At 51.9% G+C, this 24,935-nt stretch overlaps 1 protein-coding gene across 5 annotated transcripts in view; it reads right to left on the minus strand.

Annotated features, from left to right (window-relative positions):
• Ppfia4 (PPFI scaffold protein A4) overlaps positions 1–24,935 on the minus strand; it is a 49,653-nt gene that overhangs the window by 20,039 nt on the left and 4,679 nt on the right. For 3 of the 5 annotated variants that reach the window (XM_077802747.1, XM_077802746.1, XM_077802745.1), the window contains exons 1-19: positions 18,432–18,507; positions 17,639–18,273; positions 13,993–14,094; positions 13,437–13,601; positions 13,091–13,165; positions 12,781–12,870; positions 12,025–12,216; positions 11,602–11,748; positions 11,208–11,342; positions 9,108–9,191; positions 8,663–8,794; positions 8,281–8,343; positions 7,523–7,614; positions 5,599–5,707; positions 3,398–3,606; positions 1,531–1,771; positions 854–889; positions 477–610; positions 17–183 (exon numbers count right to left, since the gene is read on the minus strand). In XM_077802747.1, coding sequence (XP_077658873.1) covers positions 17–183; positions 477–610; positions 854–889; positions 1,531–1,771; positions 3,398–3,606; positions 5,599–5,707; positions 7,523–7,614; positions 8,281–8,343; positions 8,663–8,794; positions 9,108–9,191; positions 11,208–11,342; positions 11,602–11,748; positions 12,025–12,216; positions 12,781–12,870; positions 13,091–13,165; positions 13,437–13,601; positions 13,993–14,094; positions 17,639–17,872 — 2,407 coding nt within the window. In that variant the 5' untranslated portion in view covers positions 17,873–18,273; positions 18,432–18,507. Of the gene's footprint in view, positions 1–16; positions 184–476; positions 611–853; positions 890–1,530; positions 1,772–3,397; positions 3,607–5,598; positions 5,708–7,522; positions 7,615–8,280; positions 8,344–8,662; positions 8,795–9,107; positions 9,192–11,207; positions 11,343–11,601; positions 11,749–12,024; positions 12,217–12,780; positions 12,871–13,090; positions 13,166–13,436; positions 13,602–13,992; positions 14,095–17,638; positions 18,274–18,431; positions 18,508–24,935 lie in introns of those variants that run through there. The other 2 variants (XM_026397246.2, XM_077802748.1) reach the window with 2 other exon arrangements.

The raw sequence follows: 24,935 nt of genomic DNA on the forward strand, positions 1-24,935 counted from the left end.
CAAAGGGGGCAGAGACCATGGCCTGTGGCTCCATCCCGACTCAGCTGGATCAGCCTGCCCTTCTCCTTCTTCCCAAACAGGCGGCCAATGGACGACTTGATGCCCTTGCGCTTGGCACCCTTGTGCAAGGAGTCCTGGCTGCTGTTGCTGCTGCTGGGGTTGCTGCCCTGATCCTCCAAGGCACTACAGGATGACAGCCAGGAGGGGGTGGAATAAGAAGAAACATACTTAAATTACAGCGAGAGATGAGAGTTAGACCTCAGGAAGAACTTAAGTGTCAGTGTTGGGGTGGGGGCAATGGGATATGCTCAGCACAGGTGACCAAGGGAGACATAGGAACATCTTTCCTGGTGATATTTCAAAGAGAAGACAGTCAAGCACCTATAACAGGTGAGATGAAGTCCCTTCACAGACAGAGGGAGGGATGAGATGATCTTGGGAACAGAGAGCCTAGAAGTAGGGCCTGCTTCACTTACCTCTTGCCTTCTTCCTGGCTCAGGGCTGGGTGGCCAAGCTTCTCTAGCCGCAGCGTCCTGGGTGAGGAAGGAGGAGAAGTCTCACATTTTATGGTGGCTTTATCCTCTCGGTTCTCTTCCCGAGACACTGGCGACTGAACAGACAGTGGAGCCGTCAGGGGATAGAGGGAGAGATCTGGGGCCTGCCTACCCAGCCCGGACGAGGCAGAGGAGCACAGAGAAACCGAGAGGCAGAGAAACTGAAGAAAAACGCAGTAGGGGGGCCCTGCAGCCCCTCAAGTTCAAATTCAGACCCCAGGGCCCTGGGGGAGAAGCCAAAAGGGAAGGGCCTGGGACCAGTTAACCCAGTAGTACCTGGGTCATTGGGCAGCACTCACCAGCAACTTCCTCCGATGCTTTCTTAAGTCACTAGGCTGGAAGAAAAAGTGAAGGTAAGCTTGGGCTCACCCTGGCTGCCCTAAAGCCCACCCAAGGGGCACCCAAGGGTCCTAGGATGAGAACATAGGACTCAGTGCCTCACACAGGCCTGGATAGAATAGCACAGCAGAAAAAGCTGGCCTGGAAAAAGAAGTTAAGCTGGGCGCGGTGGCACACCCCTATAATCCCAGGGGCTCAGGAAGCTGAGGCAGGAAGATCACGAGTTCAAAGCCAGCCTCAGCCATTTTGCGAGGCCCTAAGCAACTCGGCAAGTCCTTGTCTCTAAATAAAAAATAAAAAGGACTGGGGATGTGGTTTAGTGGTTAAGCACCCCTGGGTTCAATTCCTGGTACCAAAAAAAGTCCAGACCATCTCTGGAAGAAAGAAGCGGTGTGGGCAGCTGGTGAGATTCTTAAGCATTCTGTGCTTATCCAAGGGAGAAGGTAAGAAAAATATTACAAAAGCCCTTCCCTAACCCAGAAGGACATGTTGGTGGCTTATCACACAGGGCATGCACACACCATGGGAAGAAGATGCCGTGCTCATAACCAGGAAGGAGCTTGCCATTCCTTATAAACTCTCCCAAGGGAGAGCCACGGGAGGGCAGAGTTGTTTATTGTCTGCCCAAAGAACTCACCAGGGTCATGACCCCCATCCGGTCCAGGTCCTGGGCAGCACTGCGGGAGGTGAGCTTCGGCGTGGAACGGCCACTGAGTGGAGGGGATGCACTGGCCAGGGACAAGGCAGTCAGAGAGGTGGGGATAGAACCACGCTTGCGCAGCTGTGTCAAGTTTAAGGCCTCCATACTGCCGCTGGTCACACGCGTCTCGATCTCCTCCGCACGGAGCTCCGTGGACTCCTTCTCTTCCTGGATCATCCTGGAAGGCAGACAAAAAGGGGATCTGGCCAAGAGCCCCAGTGAGAAGCAGCAGGAGGTGATGCCAGGCACTGCCCACACTCACCACCCCAGGTCCAAACAACTCAGCAATGCCTAAGGGCGCCCTATTGTTTCTGGCATTGTTAGGATATATAAGGTCTGGAGCTCAGAAACATTTCCCTCTCTTGTTAGTTGGCCTGTGTCCTCAGTTGAACAAAAGTAGTTGCAGAGGAGGGAGGCAATTTAGTCCATGAAACACAAGTCCATCTATTTTTTTTTTTTTTTTTTTTTTTGGTTCTGGGTATTGAACCTAGGGTGCTTAACCACTGACATCCCCAAACCTTTTTATTTTTTGTTTTGAGACAGGGTCTTGCTAAACAACCTAGAGCTTACTAAGTGACTGAGGCTGGCTTTGAACTTGTGATCCTCCTGTCTCAGCCTCCCAAGCCACTGGGATTTACAGACATGCATCACTGCACCCAGCAAAGTCCAAATTCTTAACCTACTACTAACAACAGAGGTGACCTCAGGCCACACTCTTCGCTCTAAATGCCTCAGTTTCCCAACATATACAATATCTGGAGTGGGTCTCAGTAGTTCCCAGATGCAGGACTTTTAGATGATGCCTTATTGATTCTGTTCCCCAATGGATTTTCCCTGTTCCATAGAAAAATAATGATAATGGTTCATTTGTGTACATGGAAGATACTCTCAGTAAGGAACATGTGCACACACCCACTGGAGTAGAGGTGCCAACTGTCCTTTAAGGAGAAGGATGTGTCTTTATTCTGAAAGTACATCTTTCCCACTCTAGATGTTAAAATGTCCTTTTGTTTTTTCAGAATGGCTTTGATGGTCAATGGTGGTTATTTTTCTTTAATGATTTACTTTGCAAAGCAAAATGATGGCAATTCCCTATTGCTGTAGCGGGAGAGGCCAGTATCTTCTTTGTAACTGTGAAATCCAAGGCTGGAAGTCACTGAACTACATGACCTCAGCAGCCTGGAGAGCTGCATGCTCAGCTCAGATTTTTCCTGGCAGTTTGTCTTAACATTAATAAACTCACTAAAAAGCGGGATCAAGGGAAGGTCTGTCTTGACAACTTTCCCTGCTACTGGATCCTGTGTGATGCCTCCTAGGGACAGAAGGCAAGGCCCAGTGGACTGAGATTCAACTTCAGTTTGAATCTTGGTTCTGCCACTTACTACATGGCTTTGGGAAAGTCACGTAACCTCTGAATTTCTGTTCCCTTATCTATAAAACAGAGATCATGCTACCTACCTCAGGGTAGGACTTACTAGAGTAAGACTGACAGTAACATTCACAAAGCTGTCACCCTGAGATGGCTTCAGCCGTGGAAGCTATACTCTTAGAGATCAGGAAGAATACCAGGACTACAGCTCCATGCTCCCACACCCAGTCACGTCATTGGATGAAGCCTGAGAATCAGCTTCCCTTTTGGGGAAATACTGGACTAGAACCTTATCTGATGTCCCAGAGAAGGTCCCTAGACTGTGGTACTAAGGTGCAGTTGTAAGACGTGAACTTTTTCTGGCATTGCCAAACACTAAGAAATGGGCCCTCTGTCCTTCAAGGCACTTCCCAGGCCCTCCGCCCCTGCCCCAACCTGATCTCCTCGTTGATGGCATCCAGCTGCTCCTGCAGCATCATGGCCAGGGTCTGGGCATCTGAATGGCCGCCAGGGGAGACAACATCAACGGAGCCCACTAAACCCCCTGGCTCATCTTCATCCACATCAGAGATCTCAGGGTCACTGTCAAAAGCAGGAGTGGCTGTGGAGGCCAACAATCCAGGCAGTGGAGATGGCTCCCAGTCCTTTGCAAAGGAAAAAGATAAAGAAGTAGTAATGGCACCCCAGAGGGCTGAGGAGCAGGACCCGCCCCACTGCCAATGGGCAGCACTGACCTCTCCTGGGAGCTTGTTAGAAATGCAGAATCTCAGGCCCCATTGCCAGACTTACTGATTCAAAATCTGCATTTTAACAAGATTCCCAGATTATTTGTTTGCATATGAAAGTCTAGGAGATTCTGCTCTAACTCAAGGAGCTAGCTAACAGAGTGATTTAGAGATGAATCCCAAAAAAGTGGCCTTGCTTTGAATCTTTTTTTTTGGGGGGGGGGGGGTACTGGGGATTGAACTCAGGGGTACTCAACCACTGAGCCACATCCCCAGCCCTATTTTTTATATTTTATTTATTTATTTATTTATTTATTTTTTTTTTAAAGAGAGAGTGAGAGAAGGGAGGGGGAGAGAGAGAGAGAGAGAGAGAGAGAGAATTTTTAATATTTATTTTTTAGTTCTCGGCAGACACAACATCTTTGTTGGTATGTGGTGCTGAGGATCGAACCCGGGCCGCACGCATGCCAGGCGAGCGCGCTACCGCTTGAGCCACATCCCCAGCCCTTTATATTTTATTTAAAGTCAGGGTCTCACTGAGTTTCTGAGCACCCTGAAGTTGTTGAGATGGGCTTTGAATGCATGATCCTCCTGCCTCTGCCTCCTGAGCCACTGGGATTACAGGCTTGCGCCACTGTACCCAGCTCTTGCTTAGAATCTTGACTCTACCAAATATTAGCTGTGCAACCATGGGAAAGTTGTGTAATCTCTCTCTGCCTCAGGTTTTCATTTATAAAACAGGACAGTAACAGGACCTAACTCAAAGGTAGTTGTGAGGCTTAAAATGAGAAAATCAGGTCTGGCACAAAATAGGCACTATATAAAGGTTACTAGTTTCTATTCATACAAACTTGCAAATGGTGACTAATTCAGGGATTAAGATAAGGTCTTGTGTTCTTATAATTTCGACATATCACAGGACCCTCTGAACAACCTTCAGAGGTGATGGCTTTTCAAAAATCATCTACAAACCTCTTCAACAGACAAAGGCCCAGAAGAGGAGGAGAGCACAGGAGTGGACTGGGAGAGCCAGAAAAGCCGGGGAGACAAGGAGGGGTGCCAGAGGAGCTCTAACACACAGTCTCTAGGACCCAAGTCCCCAAACTCCCCTTGAGGACTCTTGTTCAAGCCCCTGCTGCCTTCATCCTGAGCCCCTGGGCAGCTGCTGTGTTCTTAGAAGAGTAAAGGGGTGAGACACAGAGGTGCCCTCACACTGCCATCAGACTAGGGCCCTAAGGGCAGGGACATGCCCTCTCCACAGACCAGGAGTTCCCTCTTCCTCCATCTATAACTTCTAAGGCCCCAGAGATTGGGGGACCTGGGCTCACAAGAGAATATGACTGACAACTGAGGACCAGGCAGCAATCAGACTTCCCTGAAAGAAGGAAGGCAGCCCTCCTGCCCCTCCTCTTTCCTCATCCCCCCTTCTCCCCAGGCCAACTCAGAGAGCAAGAACCCATAGCTGCTTCTCAGAAAGCTCCAGGTGCCAAGCCCAGAGCCAGGAGACCTATCATCCCTCCCTCATCTCCCCTGTAACCACAGCTTTTGTCTCAGGAAGCCAGCCAATTCCACCTTCCCTCTGCAGCCCCCCTGCCTCCGGCCACCAGAAACACACGCCTGCACACCCAGGCACACGCACACATGCCTCAGTGGGGCCTCAGGGACTGGCTGGCCGCCTTCCAGCCCCTACCTCTTGCCCACCAGGAGGCCAAGGCAAGGGGGGTCACAGCTGTTGCAGCTGACAATGGCCCCAACCCTGGGGCTGCAGCTGTCACTGAAATGGGGGAGGGCAGGGGAGAGGATTTGCACCACACGCCAGCCGTCCGTGTAACTGGAGCCAGGCACACGGCCGAACTGACCCCAAACTCCCCAGGGAGACCCACACACACACTCACCCTGCCACCCCCTCACCTTAGCCGAATCTTCCCTCAGTGCTGAGTAGCGGCGATGCAGACCTGGGGGTGCGTGGGTGGTTGTACTCAGGGAGAACCGCACGTCCGCTGCGCTGCCCATGTGTGACCTTGAGTGGTAGAAAGGAGAGAAATGACAGGTCCTGAGGACTGAGAGCCCCAGCCTGCACACACTGGGCTCAAAGAGTCAGGGATCTTCACCTTGGAGAAGTCTTAACAGGACACACAGCTATCAGAAATGTCTGAAGGGCTACCATATGAGCCCAAGATGAGAATTATTCTCTGGTGCTCCAGGGGTCAGGATGACCCAGGGAAGAAAATTCTAGGGAATGGCTTTCCATTTAGCCTAAGAAAAACCTTCTTATGGCAAGAGTTGGCTTACAATGCTTTTAAAAAGTCCAGCTCCCCATCAGAGATGTTTTCAAGTGTGGGTTCTCTGGCTTTCTGTTAAGAACGGTACAAGGCTTGGGGCACTGGGCACTGGGAAGGTGATCTCTGACGTCCTTTAACTCTGACGGTCTTTGTTTTGTGGTCTTTTCCCTAGCAACTTTTCTCAGGCTTCCCAATAATCTGGACTGAGTCCCTGGCTAAAATTTAACACAGTCACCCCCCGACCCTATCCCTAGGAAGCTTTGGGTGGCCCTGGCTGTATCTAGAGATACCACTTTAACTGCTCCAAAGGTCTAGCCAAACCTGAGATTTTAGGGTCCCAGTGACAATCTCAGGAGTGTCAAGAAGCCTCCCTGTGATGCCTCTTCCCAATACCTCCCAGTTTGGGACCCTTGAGAGAAAGCATTGCAAAGGGGCCAGGAGATTGTATAGCTGAATTGAGAGGGGAGCAGCCTAGCTCCCTCTTCTCTCAGCAACTCAGCCCCAATTCTGTGATAGGTCCAGATATTCTAAGTCAAAGCCAAAAACCCCCAGCTAGGAAGGAAAAGTAGCAGTGGCAAATGGTTTGGTGTATGCTGGGGCCAAATCTTATTAATTGAAGGGCTGTTCCTTTTAGCCAATCCACAGGGAGAATCTCAGCTACCATTATATTTCTTGGTTCCTTGCTTCTCTTCATACAGTAATTCCCAATGAACTTGAAGTTGGTACTTGAGTATCCACCACCCTGGGGTTCCCACAGGCCTCTTCTCTAAAGCTCAACATTCTTCCCTAATTCAAGCACTGCCCCCCAACATACATATATACCCCATAACACTTCCTCATAGTAGCTGATCTCTGATATGACAAGAACATGGACAGAAGGGAGCCATTGGCCTTGAGGGCCCTCTTTTACTTTACTCTCCTCGATCTTCTCTGGGCTGAGAATTGAGGACATGTTTGTGGTCTGAGTTCAACGCCAAGTGCTTCATAAAATGTGGAGAAAAATCCAGAGGCAAAAGCTCCACCTCCACCTCTTACATGCCACAACCATGAGTAACAGGGAACCTCAGCTTTCAACAGGAAGGATGTTTTTGTTGCCTCACTTCCATTCCCTCCAAATGCCTTTCTGCTCACTGCCTCCTACCTGAACTCAGGTGACTCTCAACTCTCAAACAGCAATCCTAAAGGTGGTGTCTCAAGGTCACCACTATCAGAGGACCTTGTGCAACATGGGAGAGCACAGAACTCAGGCAGACACCTCCCAAGGCATACTCTCTGTTGAGGACGTAGGAAGTATCCTGTGACCCATGTTCCAAGACAGTAGGAAAGGAGTATCATCTGATCCTTGTTCTGCACCCCTCAGAGGACAAGTGCTCCCCTTCTAAATGCCCAAGTGATAAATTGACTCTAACCAACTTCTCTGAGCTTCAGAGTCCCACCCTGAATATGAGGAGGACCCTGAGGTCCTGGGTGGTCTTTTGATGGGGGAAGGTCTCCTTCCCCAGGGTCCAAGCAGGACCCCATCCCAGCACGCCCCATATCCCACGCTCCAGTACCTGGAGTGGATGCCATCCACAAATGGCCCCCCTCGACCCTTCAGCTGGTCCACCTCTTGGCGAAGCTTCTCAATCTCTTCAGACAGGCGGCCCTGTGCCAGGCAGACCCAGGGTGGGGTGGGGCCAGGGAGGAGCAGAGAGGGAGAGTGGGAGTCAGAGAGGGACAAAAAGGACAGCAGAGTTTGGGGAAAGCAGAAGAATACTCTGCAAAGTTCAAAGTCAGGGGCCCCAGGCCAGGGGCCAAGAGAAGAGGAACAACTGGAAAGTGAGCAGAAGGTGGCAGAGGGGCCAGGCAGGGGAGGGTTGTCTAGGGAAGGGCTCTCCTGGAATAAGCCAGCTGACCTCTTAACACCACACAAAAGTGTGGCAAACCAGGCAGAGCAGCAAAGAACCCACGTGTCCTTCCACACATAGCTGAGGAAGGGACAACAGCCAATCTTCCCAGAGTCACCTGACTCTTACCTCACCAGGGTTTGAGGCCCCCACCCAATCTTTTGGTTAAGCCATTCATTGGGCCCTGAATCTGCTGTCCATCCTATACCCTAGGCTTATAGCCTGTTTCTCTTTCACTGTGGGTAGTGGTGTATCTACTGGGTTGGGCGGTGGTGAAGAGTGATGATATAATGTAATGCACATGAACTAACAGAAGCTAACACAATACTGGGTTATCAGAGCAGCTGCATGAAAAACAGGCATGTCCTTTCCTCCCAGCGACCCAGGCCCTCCAGGCTGGGTGGGCTGGCCCCGCAGCTGGGTACCTTGTGGTGATGCTGCTCCTCAATCTGACGCTGGGAGCTCTCCAACTCCTGGATCAGCGTGTTCTAGGGGAAAACAGCTGTGAGCCAGGGACCTTCGCCTAGCCAGCTCCCTTATTCCGGCTAAGGCCAGAGCCTTCCCAGGCCAGCTCAGACCAACCCTCCAGGCCTGCTTTCCCAGCACACCTACCCAGCCCGCCCTCCCCAGCGGGAAAAGCTTCTAGCTTCGCCAGCTTCTGTCAACGGGGCACTCACCCGTCCCAGCCCCGCCCCTGACTAGTTCCTCAAATCCCAAAGCCCCGCCCCCAGGCAGGCCCCGCCCCTGCTCTCGACTCGACACGACCCTCGAGTAACCCCGCCCCTCCCCGCCCCCTAGCCCCTGCACCTTCTCCTCCAGGGCGGCCATGCGCTCCTTGAGATGGAGCTGCAGGCGCTCGTTGGACTCGCTAAGCAGCCTGTCCACGGTGTCTGACAGCCGCTTGTTGTGGTCCTCGTTCATCTTCTCCCGCTGTCGCACCTGCACAGCCGGGCCGCCTTGCACAAGGCCACCTCAGGGCCTGGTCGACGCCGCCCTCCTCGAGAACCACCCATTTTCCCTGGGGTTCTACCTGCCTGCTTTACCTGTCCCCTTCTTGTCCCCAGTCTTCCATCCTCCCAGGGATCCTCTCTCCAGCTCTCTCAACCACCTCCTCCCCTAGCTGTGGGCTCCTCTCACCCTGTGGGCTCTCTCCCTTGGCCAGGTTCTTCCCTGGTGCCCCTCTGCTAACAGTACCTATGAGCCTGCCCCGAGGGCAGGGAGGTCACCCAAGAGCCCAACCTCATGCCCTCACCCTTGCCAACTCCTGGTTCTTCTCCTCCAGCTGCCCTTCCAGCTGCCGCAGGTGCTCCTCAATGTTGCCATGCCGTTCTTCAGCCTAGGGGCGGGGATAGGTCAGTGCATCCTGGAGATCTCTGTTCCTCCTGCTCAGGCCCCATATCCCGTGGATCCTGGTGCTAGGGCAGTCTTGAGTGATCAGGGCCTCAGGTGCCAAGGAAACCCAGCCCTCCACCTATCAAGTTGGTGCAAATCACCATCAGCACTACCTTTCTTCCCCCAGAAACTCGACCCCTGCCAGGTCCTTCTTGGGTTCCTGCTCAGAGCTACATCAAGAGCTGGCAACTCAAGGGTCGTGGAGTGGAGAGCAGGGGCGGGGCCAGCCTGGAGGGCGAGGCTTTGGGATGTGAGGAGCTAGTCAGGGACCCGGCTGCTTGAGTGCTACCTTGACAGAAGCTGGGGAAAGCTAGGAGGGAAGGCTGGAAAGGTGTGCTGGGAAAGCAGGCCTGGAGGGTTGGTCTGAACTGGTTGGGGAAGGCTCTGGCCTTAGCCAGAACTGGGGAGCTGGCTAGGAGAAGGTCCCTGGCTCAAAGCTGGTAAATCCTCCCCATGTTTCCAGAAAAAAAAAACCCCAAAAACTCCATTTGAAAGCATGAGCTACCATACATCTCTGTGCTTCCAGATAGAATGGAATTGTACTTGAGAACACAGGCTCGGGCCAGGTAGCCTGGGTTCAAATCTTTCACCAATAACGTGACCTTGAACTTTCTAAGTGCCTGGTTTTCTCAACTATAAAATTTGACTAGCAGCACCTATGCCCACTGGCCCATTTCAAGGGCTAAATTAAATGCTCCAGTAAACATTTAGAACATACTAGCCTCATCATGATTATTACCTTTATTATTAAACCAGCCCAGGTAGAGTGTTCTCCCTTCTTGTCAAGTATCTCCAGAGATGGAGACCCTATTGTTTCTGCTGACAAGATTTTCCAGAATACCACGCATCTTACAGTCAGGAAAGCCTTCCTTTAACTCCTCCTGCTATGACTCACTTGAACATATTAATCACTTCAGCCCATCCCTTTTTGTCAGTTTTTGCTCAGCATCCCACACATAACATCCTCTGCTGTAACTTAAACCTAACCCTCCATTCCTAGGGGCTGGAAAGACTCTACAGATCACCAAGGCCAACAGCACCACCATAGAAGTAAGAACACTGAGGCCCAGTTATGGAGGGGTGTGACTTTTCCCAAATCAGAAAGCCAGTCAGTGGCAGAAGCAGACTTGGTCCTGGGCCTACTGATGCTGTGAATTCCAGCTCCAGAGCACTTGAGATGCCATACTGGCACACTGGCCAGCATCTTATCCTTCAAAGGTTCTGGGGCTGGGTGCTTGCTAAAAACTGGTTTCTTCTATCCCTGAGTTTGGGGGTAGCTATGGTTATACCCCATGAGGCCCCCAAAAGCCTCCAACCAGCTAAAAAGACTCCTAATATGTAATTACTCATCAGACATCTAAGGCCATGCATTTATTTAACTCTTCCAGACCTAGTTGATATCTGCCTATATACCTCTTAGGAATTACTACGCCATAAAATTACCTCTCCACTAGGTAAATTATATTGACTTTTATTCATCTTAAAGTTTTAGGCTAACAGGGTTGTTTCTAGATCTAGAATGCTTCAATTTGGTAAAGAAAGATGTGTGCAACCCTGCATCCCCTTCAGGGATATACAGACTTTGATCCTATCTCCCCTTAGTTTCATTTTTCCCGAGATGAAAATCCTAATCTTCCCTCTCTAGTCCTAAACAAACAGAGGTATCAACCACAATGGTGTCATGATAATAAATATACTTCGCAGCAGTGTGGTTTCTTCTCTTTCAAGTATTTTTACCCTTTCTTATGGGACCATTACATCTCTGTGGGGTGAAGAGGGCAGGAATTCCTCTTCAGACTGACAGACATGAAGTAGTGTACTCCCAGCATCACACAGTGAGCAGTTCTCTGGCTCCCTACCCCATGTGCCCTCCACTCTGTCCACTCCCTGCCTGATTCCACAACGGCTGGCTCCACTGGACATAGGGGACAGAGGCAGATCCCAGGCTCAGCCCACTTGCCTTGGTGAGAGCTGCGATTCTCTGGGCCAGCTCAGCCTCCACTTCTGGCAGCGTCTCTGCCTTGCGCATTGTCTGCTGCAGTTTCTGCTCTGCCACCTCCAACAGCTCCTGTAGGTGTCGGGCCTTCTCCTCACACTAGCAATGTGGGCAGGGAAGCGATTCAAGAGGGGTAGCACTGAACACCCCACCCCACCCCACCACAGCAGGGAGCAAGTAACAGGTCAGAAGTTGCAAGGGTTGGTTCCTGACTGCCCAAGATGCCTGACTTCCCCTTTCCCAAGAGAATCTTCAGGATCCCAGGGGCTCCTGGGCCACCATGGGATAGTTTGAGTAGGATCATTAGACCCTCAAGGGTGAAGTACAATGCCCACCCTGGCCCATCTGGAGGAGTTACCTGGCGGTGCAGGGACTCCTTGTTGGCCAGTTCATTCTCCAGTTTGTCATTGAGGTCATGGATGGATGTGGCCTCACGCTGAGCAGCTAGGTAGCGCTTCTCCAGTGTGGTGATTCGTTCTTCCATGTCCTCTTTCTGAGCCAGAGCCTGGGTGGCAGCAGAGGGGAAAGGTCACCAGACTTTTGCTCCCTGCTCCTTTCTGCACCTCCCACAATACCTAGCTGGGTATAACCCAGAAAACATGATCTCCCCTGTCAACTCCTGGCCGTAACCAAAACCCCCATTACTCCTCCCCACACCAGACCTGCCAAGTGTTCAATCTTATACTTCCCGGCTCCTGCCTGGACCTTTGTCCACACTCTCCCAGATGCCAAACCCCTGTACTCAGTGGGATGAAGTGACTGAAGAAAGACCCTTCCTCACCTCTCGGAGGTCCCGTTGATGCTTGCTGCTCAGCTCCTCTGACTTGATGAGGTCCCGGCGGGCTGTTCCCAGGTCCTCCTCAAGTTCTGTTACGGTTGCTGTCAAGGTGACCAGTCGCTCCCGGGCCTGGCTCAACTCAAAGTTTTGCTTCTCCAGGAGCTCCTGCAGCTCCTCCACCCGGCCCGTGTCATCCTCCAGGGACAGTGAGCCATCAGTCAGTCAATCATGGAGGCCTAGGGCATCCTACACCCTGCCCTGCCCCAGGGAAATGGTAGGAGGGGCCACACACCCACAACAGACCACAGCTCTGCCCTGACCTCAGAGCACACCTCCAGGTACACCTTCTTTCCCTGGGCCCCTGCAGCTCACTCCTGACAATACCCAAACACCCTGGCTCTGCTGTGTATCTCTTGAAAAACAAAAGTTTCTAGTTTTATCTGTTATCTCAGTCTCTTCAACCCAGAAAGGAACATAATTAAGGAACAAAGGCTCAGAGATAGAAGGCATCTTGCCTGATACTGATACAGGCAGATGGCTCCTAACAATTCCAGTGGACAAACATATTATGTACCTAGCACCAACAGACAGATAGAGAAATAGATGATAGATTTCTTTGAAGATGGAGGAGGGAAGTGAGAATGTTGTAGAAAGCTCTGCATTTAATTTTAGCAGCTTCTCTACTGAAGTCAGCGGGCAGGGCCTCCCATTCCTGTCTTGGGGAACACAGGCCCTGCTATACTGCTCCCCATTACCCACCTTCCACAGACGTTTCGGTCCCAGCTCCACAGTCCCCTCCTCTTCTGCCACTCCATCCCGCACCACTGCCCCCTGCTGCAGGGCAGACACCTGTAGGGCACAGGCCCAGAGCAGTGCGTCAAAGAGTGCTTCCTACACGTTCCAGACCCTTCTAAGTTTCCACTTTCTGGAAAGGAGTGCCTGGCCCAGCCTTGGCTACCAACTCCAGCCACAGTGAGGAAGAATTCCATGAGGAACAGGGTGGGGCTAAGGGGCCAGCCAGCTGGACTTTCAGGAGCTGCCAACTATAAACTGAAAGTGGGCAGCTTACCTGTTGGTGGGCTCCTGCCAGCTGCTCCTCCAAGGTGGTAACACGCTCCAGTGCTGCCCGGAGCCTTTCTCGAACCTGCCCAAGACAAGAGGAGATAGAGGAAGAAAGGGGGACTCACTGGACCCAGGCTGAAGAAGCCTGGCCTTGGTCTACCAGCGCCAGGCATGAGGGAAAGTAAAGGGCCCAACAGGAGGTAAAATCCTAGGAGGGAACCTAATAGGACTTGAAATGAGGCCCACAGTAGGAGGAAGCCAGTTCTGAAGCTAGATTTCCCTAAACACTGAATGCAGAAATCTCAGAGAAGGGAAGCTTGGTTGGATTAGGGAGAGAGTAGGGGCAGGGATACCTTCTCATCCAGGGCTTTGTGGTGCTCAAACAGAGACTTGAGGGCCTTTAGCACCTCCACCTCACTGGAGACCCCTGAAGGTGACTGGGCCTGGCGCTTCACCACCGTCATCCGCAGTGACCGCTCATGGCGGGATACCAGGCACTCCAGATGTTCTAAAAGCAGCTGGCAGGAAGCAGGGGAAGACAGGAGGGAAGACTCTGAGCATGTGCTCCAGGGGCCACAGGCAGGGCCCACGTGATCACCAAGTAGACACAAATACAGCCATACCATCCTTAAAATGCTAACATTCTTCCACTTTGGTAAATAGCTGCTCTTCAATTAAATACTAGCCTTAACTCAGTTGTCCTGGCCTCTCCCCCAGGACCCTGAGTTTCTATGACCCAGCAACGGCAGGGGAAAAGCCTAGTACTGATGGTTAAATTTTCTGGCTATGACCCTAGGATGAGAAGCAGGCAAAGGTCAGGATGGGGTGGGGCTATACCTGGCCCTGGTCCTGCCTTGGTCAAGGTACACACACACACACACAGACACGCACCCGGTGATCTCCACTTACCCTTGTGTTATTCCGTTCTGCTTTCAGCTCTGATATCTCTTCCTCCCTCTCTAGAAGCTGCTCCCGACACATGCTCAGCTCCCGGGTCAAGGTGGCAAATTCCTGAAGACCCCCAAGACTCCTTAGTACATGGGGATTCACTTCCTAAGCAGCATCCTCACACCTGATCCATGGGGGTCTCCTCTCACCCATCCCTTCCTCCACCTACCCCCCCCCAGAAAGTCCCGATCCACCCACATTTCAGGGCAGTAACCCCGCAACTGGTGTGAGCTTCCCCAGAGGGCTCCATGCAATCCAGGTGTGGGTTAGGAGCTGAGGAAATAGCTGCACACAGAAATGGGAAAGCCACCAAGTCTGCTCTGCAGCCCCTTCCCCTGCCAGTCAATGTGACCAGATTCTGCTGACCCTCCTACTCAGTCTTCTGGTTCTCCAGCAATTCAATGGCCTTTTCGTTTACACACTGATGGAGAGGTAGGCTGCCACTGGTTTGAGCGAGTGAGGTTCACCAGAAGCTGATGGAGGTTACGGGGGAAGAGAAGCATGTTCTGAAGCTTAAGTCTGACTGAGTCCCAGGGAGCTCCCTTCCATACCCTCCCCAGGGCTTTGCAAGCTGTTGGTGGCCTGTGAGACAAGTGGATTGAAGGAACCACCTACATGGGAGCAGGAGGGTACTTGGACTTGCCCAAACAGCTGGCCATGCAGCTTCAGCCCTGGCTTCCCAGGAGCCCTGCCAAATCAGGTCAGGGTTTCATGCCAGCACCTGATACTAAGACCCATGCCCTGGCTTCACTGAATACTCATATACCAAATATTCCTTTGAGGGGGACCCATCCATAAATGTCAAGCCCAGACACTTCAATGACCTTTCTAGCTCACCTCTGCCACCAGCACGAGCATCTAAGGTGAGAGAACAGCCCCACAGCTTCAGGTCCATCATATCCTATCTATTTAATCAATATCACCTCATTCCAGAAAGATTTTCAGATGAATGGCCCAAACTCTAGGGCTTCCAAAGTCTGAGAATAACTGAACAGAAGCTTCAGCCCCGCCCAGCATTGCAGCTTCCCTTGCACACCAAGAATTCCCGACCAACGAAGAATTCCCAAAGCAGTCCCACTATCACTCCGGATCAGGCAAAAGGATTGTAGGAAAGAAGAAGGGACTATCCCTTCCAGAGCACAAGAAAACAAGGACTTCTGACTCTATTCCTTGACTACTGCTTTTCTATCAAGGATATGGCCAAAGACAATCAAGGTCAAGCATTCCACCCTCTGGCAGTTGAGACCTGAGCCTGATGCTGTTTCACCCCTCAGTTTACACACATGCATGCACACGGTCATACCTTCATGCACACACACACACACTCACACACATATGCACATACACACAGTCTTGGACACAGAGACAGGACTTAATGGCATGCCCCCAGCCCTATACTATGACACCACCACCAAAGGGCTGTGAAGCTCTCCCTTCCCTGGCTTTAGGCTTATCACTACCTGGTGTCCCCATCCTAGGACATCTTTCCCCTCCCTCCTCAACTCACCCATCTGACAGACTGCTACCAGGATTATTCCAAAAGCACAATGCTGTCCACAGAGTTAAATGCAAGCTTACAGTGGTTTTCAAACTTTTCTCTCACGGTTCCTTTGCATTCACCCTAAGACCTGGTCAACCTGGGTTACTTGCTGTTTCCAAACCCCAGCAAGCCTTTCTAATGCCAACCTTAGCTCAGCAGTCCCCCTCTCACTGCAGAGCACAAGCCTCTGTTACCACCTGATGGGAAAATTCCTCTTTCAAAGCCCATCTCAAAGGCTCCAGCCTCCTGGGAACCGTCTAGGCTGTCCAGTGGAAGTCTCCCTCTATCCCTTGAAAACATTTCTGAACAAACATCAAGAGCACTAGCTGGGGAGTCTACCATCCAACCACAAATATATGTGAATACCAGGTCCTGTGCCGGTCACAGGGGACACAGTGACAAGAAAGATACAACCTCTACCCTCATGAAGTTTCCAGTAGAGGAAGTCAGGCAGGCCTGGGGTCAAATCTCAGCTCTGCTCTGGTTAGCTATGTGACCTTGGACAAATTACCTAACCTCTCTGAACCCATTCTCTGATCTGTAAAGGCAGAGGTAAACAGTCTCTCCAGGAATTACATAGGAGGATTAAATGAACCCAATATACAGAGAGTACCTAGCATAAGCCCACAAAGGCAGCTATTTTTATCACTGATGCTGTGTTTAACAATCCCTTCAGGCCTCTCTTACCTTTCTCTACCTTCTCTCCTAGTCTTTTGGGTTCTTATGTCTCCTTTCTCATCTCTGAGCTCCTTGGGAGCAGGAACTGGCTCATTCACTGCAGGGCATGCTCAGGGCCTCCTGCAAAGTGAGGTAGGAGGGGCCACCCGCCCATCCCACCTCTTCACCAGGGCTAAATATTCATACTGAGAAAGCATCCAAGACTCAGCCTCCTGTCACTTTTGAGCCCTGAGCCGAAAACTCACCCACCCAGGCCCAGACCTGGTTCTTCTCCTTACACTGGGAAAAGGACCTGTCTCTGAGGCTTGAGGTGTTCGGCAACTCAGGCTGCCTCCCTCAGCCCCTGCAGGGCACGCACCTGCCCCAGGCACGCTATGCAATGAATCTAGTGCCTGGTTTCCATACCCATCTGTCTCCTAAGAGGAGGTGGAGAGCAGGACGTATAAGCAGTCACTGTGAGCACTGTGCTTGCCCCACCCCACCTGGGGCCTGGTTACCAGGCAGGGTTCACACCTTCTCTGACAAGCAGCAGGATAACTCAGTTCCTGCTCCCTTTGCCATTCCCATAGCACGCATTTGTCCTGGAATATCTACGAAATGATGGATGAGCAGGAAGCAACACAGAGCTTCTGGGTCAATGATCTGAAGTGGAAATGTGGTGGTGGCTGAGACACAGCCCCTGGAAACACACAGCTTTTCAGGGGTCAACTCCTGCATGGCCATGAGCAGGGGGTTCATTTCCCTAAACTCCATCACTTGTGAAGTAGGATGCTGGTAATAACAGTACCAACTTCATCATTCTGAAAAATCTAGTGAGATAAACCCTCCAGAAGGCTCAGTCCTTAGAAAATACACTGTAAAGGGTGACTACATTAGAGCTAGTAGCAATGCTGGTGAGGTACATGAAACGGGATGTTAAGGTACTCAGCTCTGTCTATAATTGCCCATGTGATGTCTGTGCAATAGTGGAGCTGGACTCGATGAGCTCTAAAGCTGCTCCCACCTCCACTTCTGTGATTCCCCCTCCCCCTCTCCCTCCACCTCCAAGAATAGGCCTCTGGTGAGAAGCAGTCAGGGCTCTTTCTTTCCAGCCTAGGGTGCCATCTACTGGCAGACTGGGCTCACTGCAGTTGGCAACTAGGGCTGGGTTTTCTCCCTGAATCAAAGTCCACCCATTTCTCCAGGTGAAGCCAACTCCAGGCTGAGACACTTGGGAGTGACAGGGAAAGGATTTCCGTGGCAAGATGGAGAGTAAATGTTCTGTAAATTCCACTATTTGATATGCAGGTAGATACAGTTTTGCTGAGGGCCCAAGGGGTGCTGGACTCCACAGGGCTGGAGGAGGGGCAGAGGGAGGGACTGAGGGAGGCGCAGAGCTTTAGGCCTTACCTGAGGGAGGGCAGAGTTGAGGTGTCGCTGGAGCTGGTCCCGCTCATGCAGGGCATCCTGGAGCCGGCTCTGCGTGGCTGCCAAGGTTTCCTGACTCTCCCGAAGGGACTCCAGCAACTTCTCCCGCTCATCCAGCATGTTCACCATAAGCTGCTCAAAGTTGGCGTCAGCATCGGCGCCGTGGGGGGGCCCTAGGGGGTCCCCCTCATTGATTGTGGGCATCACCTCACACATGGTGGGGGTGGGCAGGGCCTTCTCAGTGTCAGGGGGTTGGGGAGGGACTCACAGGATTGGCACCTGCAGGAGGACCCAATGCATGGGTATCAGAGCAGGCAGGGCCAGGCAAGTGGATGGGTAGGCAGGGGCTTCTCCCATGGCATCAGTTGCTCTTGCTCTGAAGGGAGCCCGGGGCCTGCAGTGCCCCTGTAGACTGGAGCCAGAAGGCCTGGCTTAACATCTCAGGGCTAGGGCTGGGTGCCCTGTGTCCCCAGACAAGTGGGCAGCATCGGAGTGTGGCCATGACAGGCAGGGAGAGCAGGCCTGGGAGATTATCCTTATCTTAAACCGAGCACCAGAGTCTGGCAGAGTCGCAGCTGGGTCTAGAGACGCCCATGGTTTCTGGAGGGCGGTGTGGTCTGTGGGAGAAGAGACTGCTGTGAGGACTAGCTGAAGGGAGAAGGGCATCCAGGGGAAGGGGTGGGGCAGAGAAGGCAGACCCTGAAACTAGAACGTGCAGGAGAAGAGGGAGGAGAGGGAGGTGTTGGCGCATGCCCTTTCTCAGGGCTTTACTCACTCTGATGGCGCCTTTAGTTCTCCCAAAGAATGCACATGCCTACTGCCCAGCCTCTGCCGCCTGCAGCCCCTGCCCCCGCCCCCCACAGCTGTCAGAAGTGCAGCCGCAGTGGTTCCCCACCCACGTGGCTCACTGGCCAAATATAGAAATGATTCAGTCAGCGGTAGGGGAGCAGGCCGGCTGCCCAGAGTCGTCTTGAGACCTGAAGGTGGGAGAAAAGGAAATAGGGTCTCTGGCCCCTTCCCCCCAAAACCCTCTCCCCCTACTCAAGTCAAGGCAAGTGCAGAAGAGTTAAAGGGTTAGTAGGTGGGAGTCCCACAGAAGCTAGACTCCTGCGGGTCATAGGAAACAGGGGCAGAGTAGGTCCTTCCCTGACCACGGGCACAACATGGCTGAGGTCTTGGAGAGGCACATATTGGGCACTGGGACAGGCAGAGAGCCCTGATCTGCTACAGTGCCCCATAATTCAGGGAGGAGATTCTGGCTCAAGTCATTCCCCACATCTAAAACCTGCCAAGGAGGACTGCAAGCAGGTCTGGCAGATGGCAGTCTTTGATTCTAGGTTCATAGCCTACCACCTTGCATTGGGCAGAGCTTAAATGATGGAAAGGAACCCAGGGTCTACATGGGGTCACTACTAGGGGGTCACTCTCCCTGAGTAGTTTTGGTGTGGAACAACCAGCTCATGGCTGGGGATAGGCTCCCTCAGGGTGAATTCCCCATTGCTGGCACTGCCAGAAGTCACCAGTGAGGGCAGGCAGCTTATGCACAGCCTGGCTCCATAGATGCCCTAAGCCTGGCACAGGGAAGCCCAGTGGTCAGAGCAAAGGAAGGCAGAACAAAGAAGGCAGGTTTCCCTGCCTACCATTAGCTTCCAACCTGCCTGCCCAGTGCTGGAAGACCACCAGCTTAACCAGTCCTCAGAGGGAGTGTCTTTAGGTCTCCCATTGCAGGAGGGCTCCGAAGGGGTGTGAAACACCGAGCACACTGGTGGGGACACTGGAAGCACTCCATAAATGGTGCTTTCCTTCTTTGCCTTCCACTTCCCTTTTCAAGAGACACACAGGCAGCCTCCTGTCCACACCAGTGGTGAGGAGAGGCAGAAAGGGAGGATCAGGATGGAGGAGGCTCAAGATCCAGCGTGAGGTGAGACATCAGACATGGCAGGCCTGTGGCATGGCTAACCCAGCAGGGGAAACATAGGAGGGCAAGGCTGCTTTGACCTCTCTCTAGAATTCTGGGTATCAGAGTGGGCAGTGCAAGGCAAGCAGGGGCTTCTCCATGGCATCAGAAGCCCTTATTACAGAAATGGGGGGGCAGGGAGTAATGAACAGATGAAAGAGCAGCAGCAGGAAAACCCCAGAGTTCATATCCACAGCCATTCACAGAGGGGCCCATAGTTCAAGCTGGTACGTGCACACATGCGTTCTCTCTCTCTCTCTCTCTCTCTCTGAGGCAGACACAGGAACATGAAGACCTAGGGCTGATACACATGTAGTCACACACCTGCTCCCAGACATAGATACTGGAGACAAATTCTGATCACAGGAATCCTTTCCCCTAGTTGGACACCCACCACGTAGGGCAGGATTCTGAGAGGCTACCAAGGTGAAAAGGAACGCCTTGGTCTACAGGCTACCTTTTCAATGTTGCTGCTGCCAGGCAGACCACACTCACCTCCCGGTTCCACAGAGAAGGTGGAAGTGGAGGGGAGGGGCTGGTGTCCCAGTCTGGCCAGAACTGCCATCTCACTGATGCTAACAGCAATTCCTCCCATTCTCCCATCCCCTGTGCCCAGGCCTCACCCTCCCTCTCCAAACAACAGCTGAGCTCACATTCCCTCTATTCTCCCACTCAGCCACTCATCAAAAAGAAATAAAAGAGCAGAAGAGGAGAGCAGGCTAGGAAGGCCCTTGTGGCAGGGGCTATCCTTTGGAGATCAAAGTATGCTCAGGCATTCAGGTGTCCTGGGAGTGGTCTCAACCCAGCAAATTCCCAGGTAGCCTACAGTACAAGGCAAAGGAAGAAGCCGAGAGCTGGGCCTTAGGAGATCTGGGACGTGGGTCTTTCTACCAGAGACCAGCTAGATGACCTCAGGCAGTCAGGAGGTCCTGGGAAGTCATCTCAGGGGTATTTACCCAGCTGATCTGGGATATCTGCCTTGGGCTGGTCACCACTAGTGAGGCCTCTGCTGTAAGATGGAACCTGCCACCCTTGTTTTGTCTGCCTTAGAGGGATGAGGTCATTGATGAGCAGAGCTCTGAGAAGAAGAAAGCACCCCACCGTGGCAGGGGAGAAGGAATTACCTTAGTGTAGGACAAAGGCAGGCCTGCGGTGGAGTCGAGAGTTCCTTACAGGAAAGGGGTTGGAAAAGTTCTCAGGAGGGGCGAACAGGCTGTGAGGTGCTATTTGGTCCAACTCATCCTTCCCAAATCCTCCTGGTCATTCTGACAACTAAGAAGCTGGTTTCAAGGCCAGCAGCGCTTTCCCAGCCTCCCTGAGAACCAGGTAGCAATTCTACTTCCTCTGGCCAAATGGCACACAGAACCAGTGGAAAAAATGAGCCCAGAGAGGGATGCCAGGCGGATACCACTAAGGCAACTGCCTAGGCCCTCCTGCCCTGCCCCCACCCCCTGCACAAGCCACTGAGCATAAGGCAGCTCTACCACAGACACATGGGGACACCTGGCTTCTTCTGGCTCCAGGGCCATCTTTAAATAGAGCAATTATCGTCTCAGGCTAGCAGAAGCTGCCTCAACTCCTGCACAATTCTAAGTAACACTCACAGGTCCTGATGAGGAGGCAAAAGATGCCAGCCCCCAAAGCAGGCAAAGGGCTTCAGGGGGGAGGAGTGTGGGCAGGCTGTGAAACCACGGAAGAGGGCTTGAGAGCGAGTGGGTGTAAGTGTGTGTTGGTGGAGGGATCAGACAAAAAGTAGGCCTCTGACATTATTAACACGGAAAGGCAAAAGGTTTCCCAGGTGTCACCCCCTCTTTTCCTAACAAACAGAAGCGACGGGCACTTGGGTCTGATGCCCTGGCTGACCACACACACACAGGCCTGGCTTCCTACCACCCTACCAGATGGCAGGCCCCACCACTGAGAGTGGGCATGGCAACCATGAGGCTGCTGGCCACTGCGGAGGCCCAAGGACCAGGGCAAAGCTGCTGGTAGCTGTGCTCAAGTGTGAGTAGGTCATGAGCTGGACAAAGAGGGAGCCCTCAGGGCTAAGAGCAAAAGAGGAGTGTCATATATACCTCTGCTGGAGGAGGGTGGGGACCTGAGGAGAGAGGACAGAGGTGGGGAACAGAACAATTATACTGATTACGTTCGCTGCTAGGATTTATCAATATTCACCATGTGCCCACACCGAGCCAACCATGGACATCTTTCTACTGATTTTAATCAGTAATTTTAATCTTACAAGGAAGATGTAATCCTTCTTCCATCTCACAGATGTAAGAGATGGGACTCAAAGCCATGTAAGCAGGCTCCACAGCTGGTAAAGGGAAGACCTAGGATTCAGTAGGTCTGCCTGACTCCAAAGAGGGGTAAGGGGTAGAGGAAGAGGGAGAACAGAGATGACTTGGGGCATCATGTCTACTCCAAGGAGCCAAAGCTTCTGGACCTTGGCCCTTTCTACCCTCATCAGGGTCATGACAGCCAGAGGACAGCTCACCTTGGCCATCCCTCCTCCTCTCCTCCTCAAGCCTGGGGGCAGGCCTCTGCCACATCATGAGGTGGCTACTTCCCTACTAGCAGTAAACCATCTCCAAGGCCCCATCCACCCACCCAAATTTTTCCCCTCGCCCCCCAGCTGGTCCCATACCACAGTGAGTCATCTGAGTCCCCCACCCGCCGCATCCTGCAGGTATTACAGAGGCAGACATTCCCCGGAGCCACTGCTCCCTGCACCCCGTGGATTCAGACACTATCCAGCAGTGGCACTGAAGCCCAGTTGCCCATGCCCTCAGGCTGCCATCCCTTTCCCTCTTACCTAGAAGCTTCTCCTCTGTCCAACACACGACCCCAAGAAGCCCCACTCCTCCCCTCCCCTGCAGCCTCCTCCCCAGCTACTCCCCAGCCCAGCTCACTCACATGCTCCCAGAGCCCACCTACTGCTCAAGTCCTTACCTCACCTGGCCCACTTTCCATTTCCATGTCAACCTAATGACCTGAACAGTCCTCCTAAGCTCACCTCAATACCACCTCCTCCATGGAGCCTTTCCTGATTCCCTCTAGTAGACAAGATGTGCCCTTCATTGTCCCAACATCACCTCTTTCTGGCACTTGTCTAACTTTACATCATCTTACCTGCAGACTCCAGGTTCCAGGTAAGAACAACCCGCACCTCCTTCACTTTGGATGCTCTAATGAATGGAACTGAACATATACATGTGACAGCGATTTCTGGAAGTTTATCCCTGAACAACTTCAAAGAAGGAGAACTCCAGAAAAGCAAAACCTGGCTCAAGGCCTGGGAACAGGGTCATTCAACTTGCCCTCTGAAAACTATAGCTTCTTGGGAGCAAGCTGCAGCCAAAATCCTGTCTTGAAAGGCAGACTCTGGAGTGGGCTGATGGGCCTGGACACAGGTTACTCCCTGTGTGACCCTGGGAAGATATTTGCCCTCTCTGAGCCTCAGTTCCCCCTCTGTGAAATGTGGGCAATAATAGTAGCCACTCTAGGTAGCTGGCAGGGGACATCCATAAAGTGCTTAGACTAGTGCCCAGTAGACACTCAACGTCCTGTGTTACCTCTTAGCACCCAAGGATGCCCAAGCCTTCAAGATTAGGCCCACTGTAAACACAATAAGAAAATCAAAAGTCCACCTGGCTACAGGATGCCATTCCCAGAGAATAGTCTTGGAAAATCTCCTCCTAGAGTTTCTCATGGGTAGCCCCAAATCCCTTTAAAGGCATCTAGCTCTCTGGACCCCACAATGGCACTTTGCCTCGCTGGACCAGATTTCCAAACCTGGAAAATGAAGGACACAACACACAACAACTCCAGCAGCCTCACAAGTTGACATGATGTTCAGAGGAGATAACAGTCAAGAAACAGTTCAGAGAAGTATGAAAGGTGACCAAAGCATAGGATGACACCAGCTGTCAGCCCTGGCACTCAGTCCGCCTGATGCCTGGCACACTCAGGTGAACACAGGAGGTATCTGCTCAGCCAACATGCTCTCTGGACCTGAGCCTACGAAGCTCATCTTTCCAGCTGCTCCCCGGGAGTTAGTCATGGGCCACTCTTCCCAAGATACAGCCTATCACTTGGGCACCCTCTCCAAACCAGATGAGGGTGGAGAAGACACTGCTTAACAACCACACCAGGATGCAGGTGGGAACTGGTCTGTCCCTGGCACACCTAGCAGAATGGTCACCCTCACTGTACCATCCTGAGAGGGCTAACATCAAAGATCAATGGAGAGCCAGGCACAGTGGTGTACCCCTGTAATCCCAGTAGCTCGAGAGGCTGAGGCAGGAGGATTGTGAGTTCAAAGCCAGCCTCAGCAACTTAGTGAGGCCCTAAGCAACTCAGTGAGACCCTGTCTCTAAAAAAAATACAAAAAATAGGGCTGGGGATGTGGCTCAGCAGCTGAGTGCTCCTGAGTTCAATTGCCAGTACCCCCACACACACCCCAAAAAAAAAAAAAAAACCAACAGGGAAAGAAGGATTAAAAGTTTCTGTGCCCCTCCAAAACAGACACTCTTCTTTGACACTCATATCATACAACTCCTTAACTTCAGACACAGTTCACAAACTTGGCCTATGACAAAGCACCTGGGGCAAAGAAAAGGGTGAAGAAATATGACAAAAACTCAAAGGGCTTGGAACTCCCTTCTTGTACTTAAATTCCATCAACTTCAAATATGTTAGTTTTCTTCAAATATGTTAGTTTACATCTGATTAAGGGTTCATTTGTATAAAAAAGGTTCTAAGTCTAAAAAAGAGGTTAGATAATCCCTGGTTTAAGGACTGTCTACAGAAATACACAGTATACCCACCTAATGCCACTCCTTAAAATAAGCATAAGTTCTCTCAGAGAGGCAGAGTACTAGAGCCATAAACGGGAAGGTTACAGATAGCACCAGGGTCACCAACCATTTTCCACACTCTAGAAGCCTCATGGAGATCAAGCCAAGACATGAGGCTGCACCCATGAACACAGCACACAGCTTTTACTCAATGTACATCATAGAGAATGGTCACCCCAGCCATCTTCTACTAATCAGAGCCACTAACTAACGGGAATTTTCTCAAATAATGTTTGCAAAAGAAGAAACAAAAGTAGCAAGTGTGGTATATTTGGAGAATAAAAATCTTTCAAAACCAGGGGTCTGTGTGGGACAAATACTACACAGGGTTCTCTGGGTGTTGAAAAAATAATAATTGCTAAGAAGTCACTGCATTAGATGGACAGATTTGGGCAGTTCCATGTGGTAGAAAACAGTTCAGCCAGAGTGCCGACAGGTGCCAGGGCATGAAAGGTCCAGAGTA

Source organism: Urocitellus parryii, chromosome 9 (assembly GCF_045843805.1).
Source record: "Urocitellus parryii isolate mUroPar1 chromosome 9, mUroPar1.hap1, whole genome shotgun sequence".
NCBI lineage: Eukaryota > Metazoa > Chordata > Mammalia > Rodentia > Sciuridae > Urocitellus > Urocitellus parryii.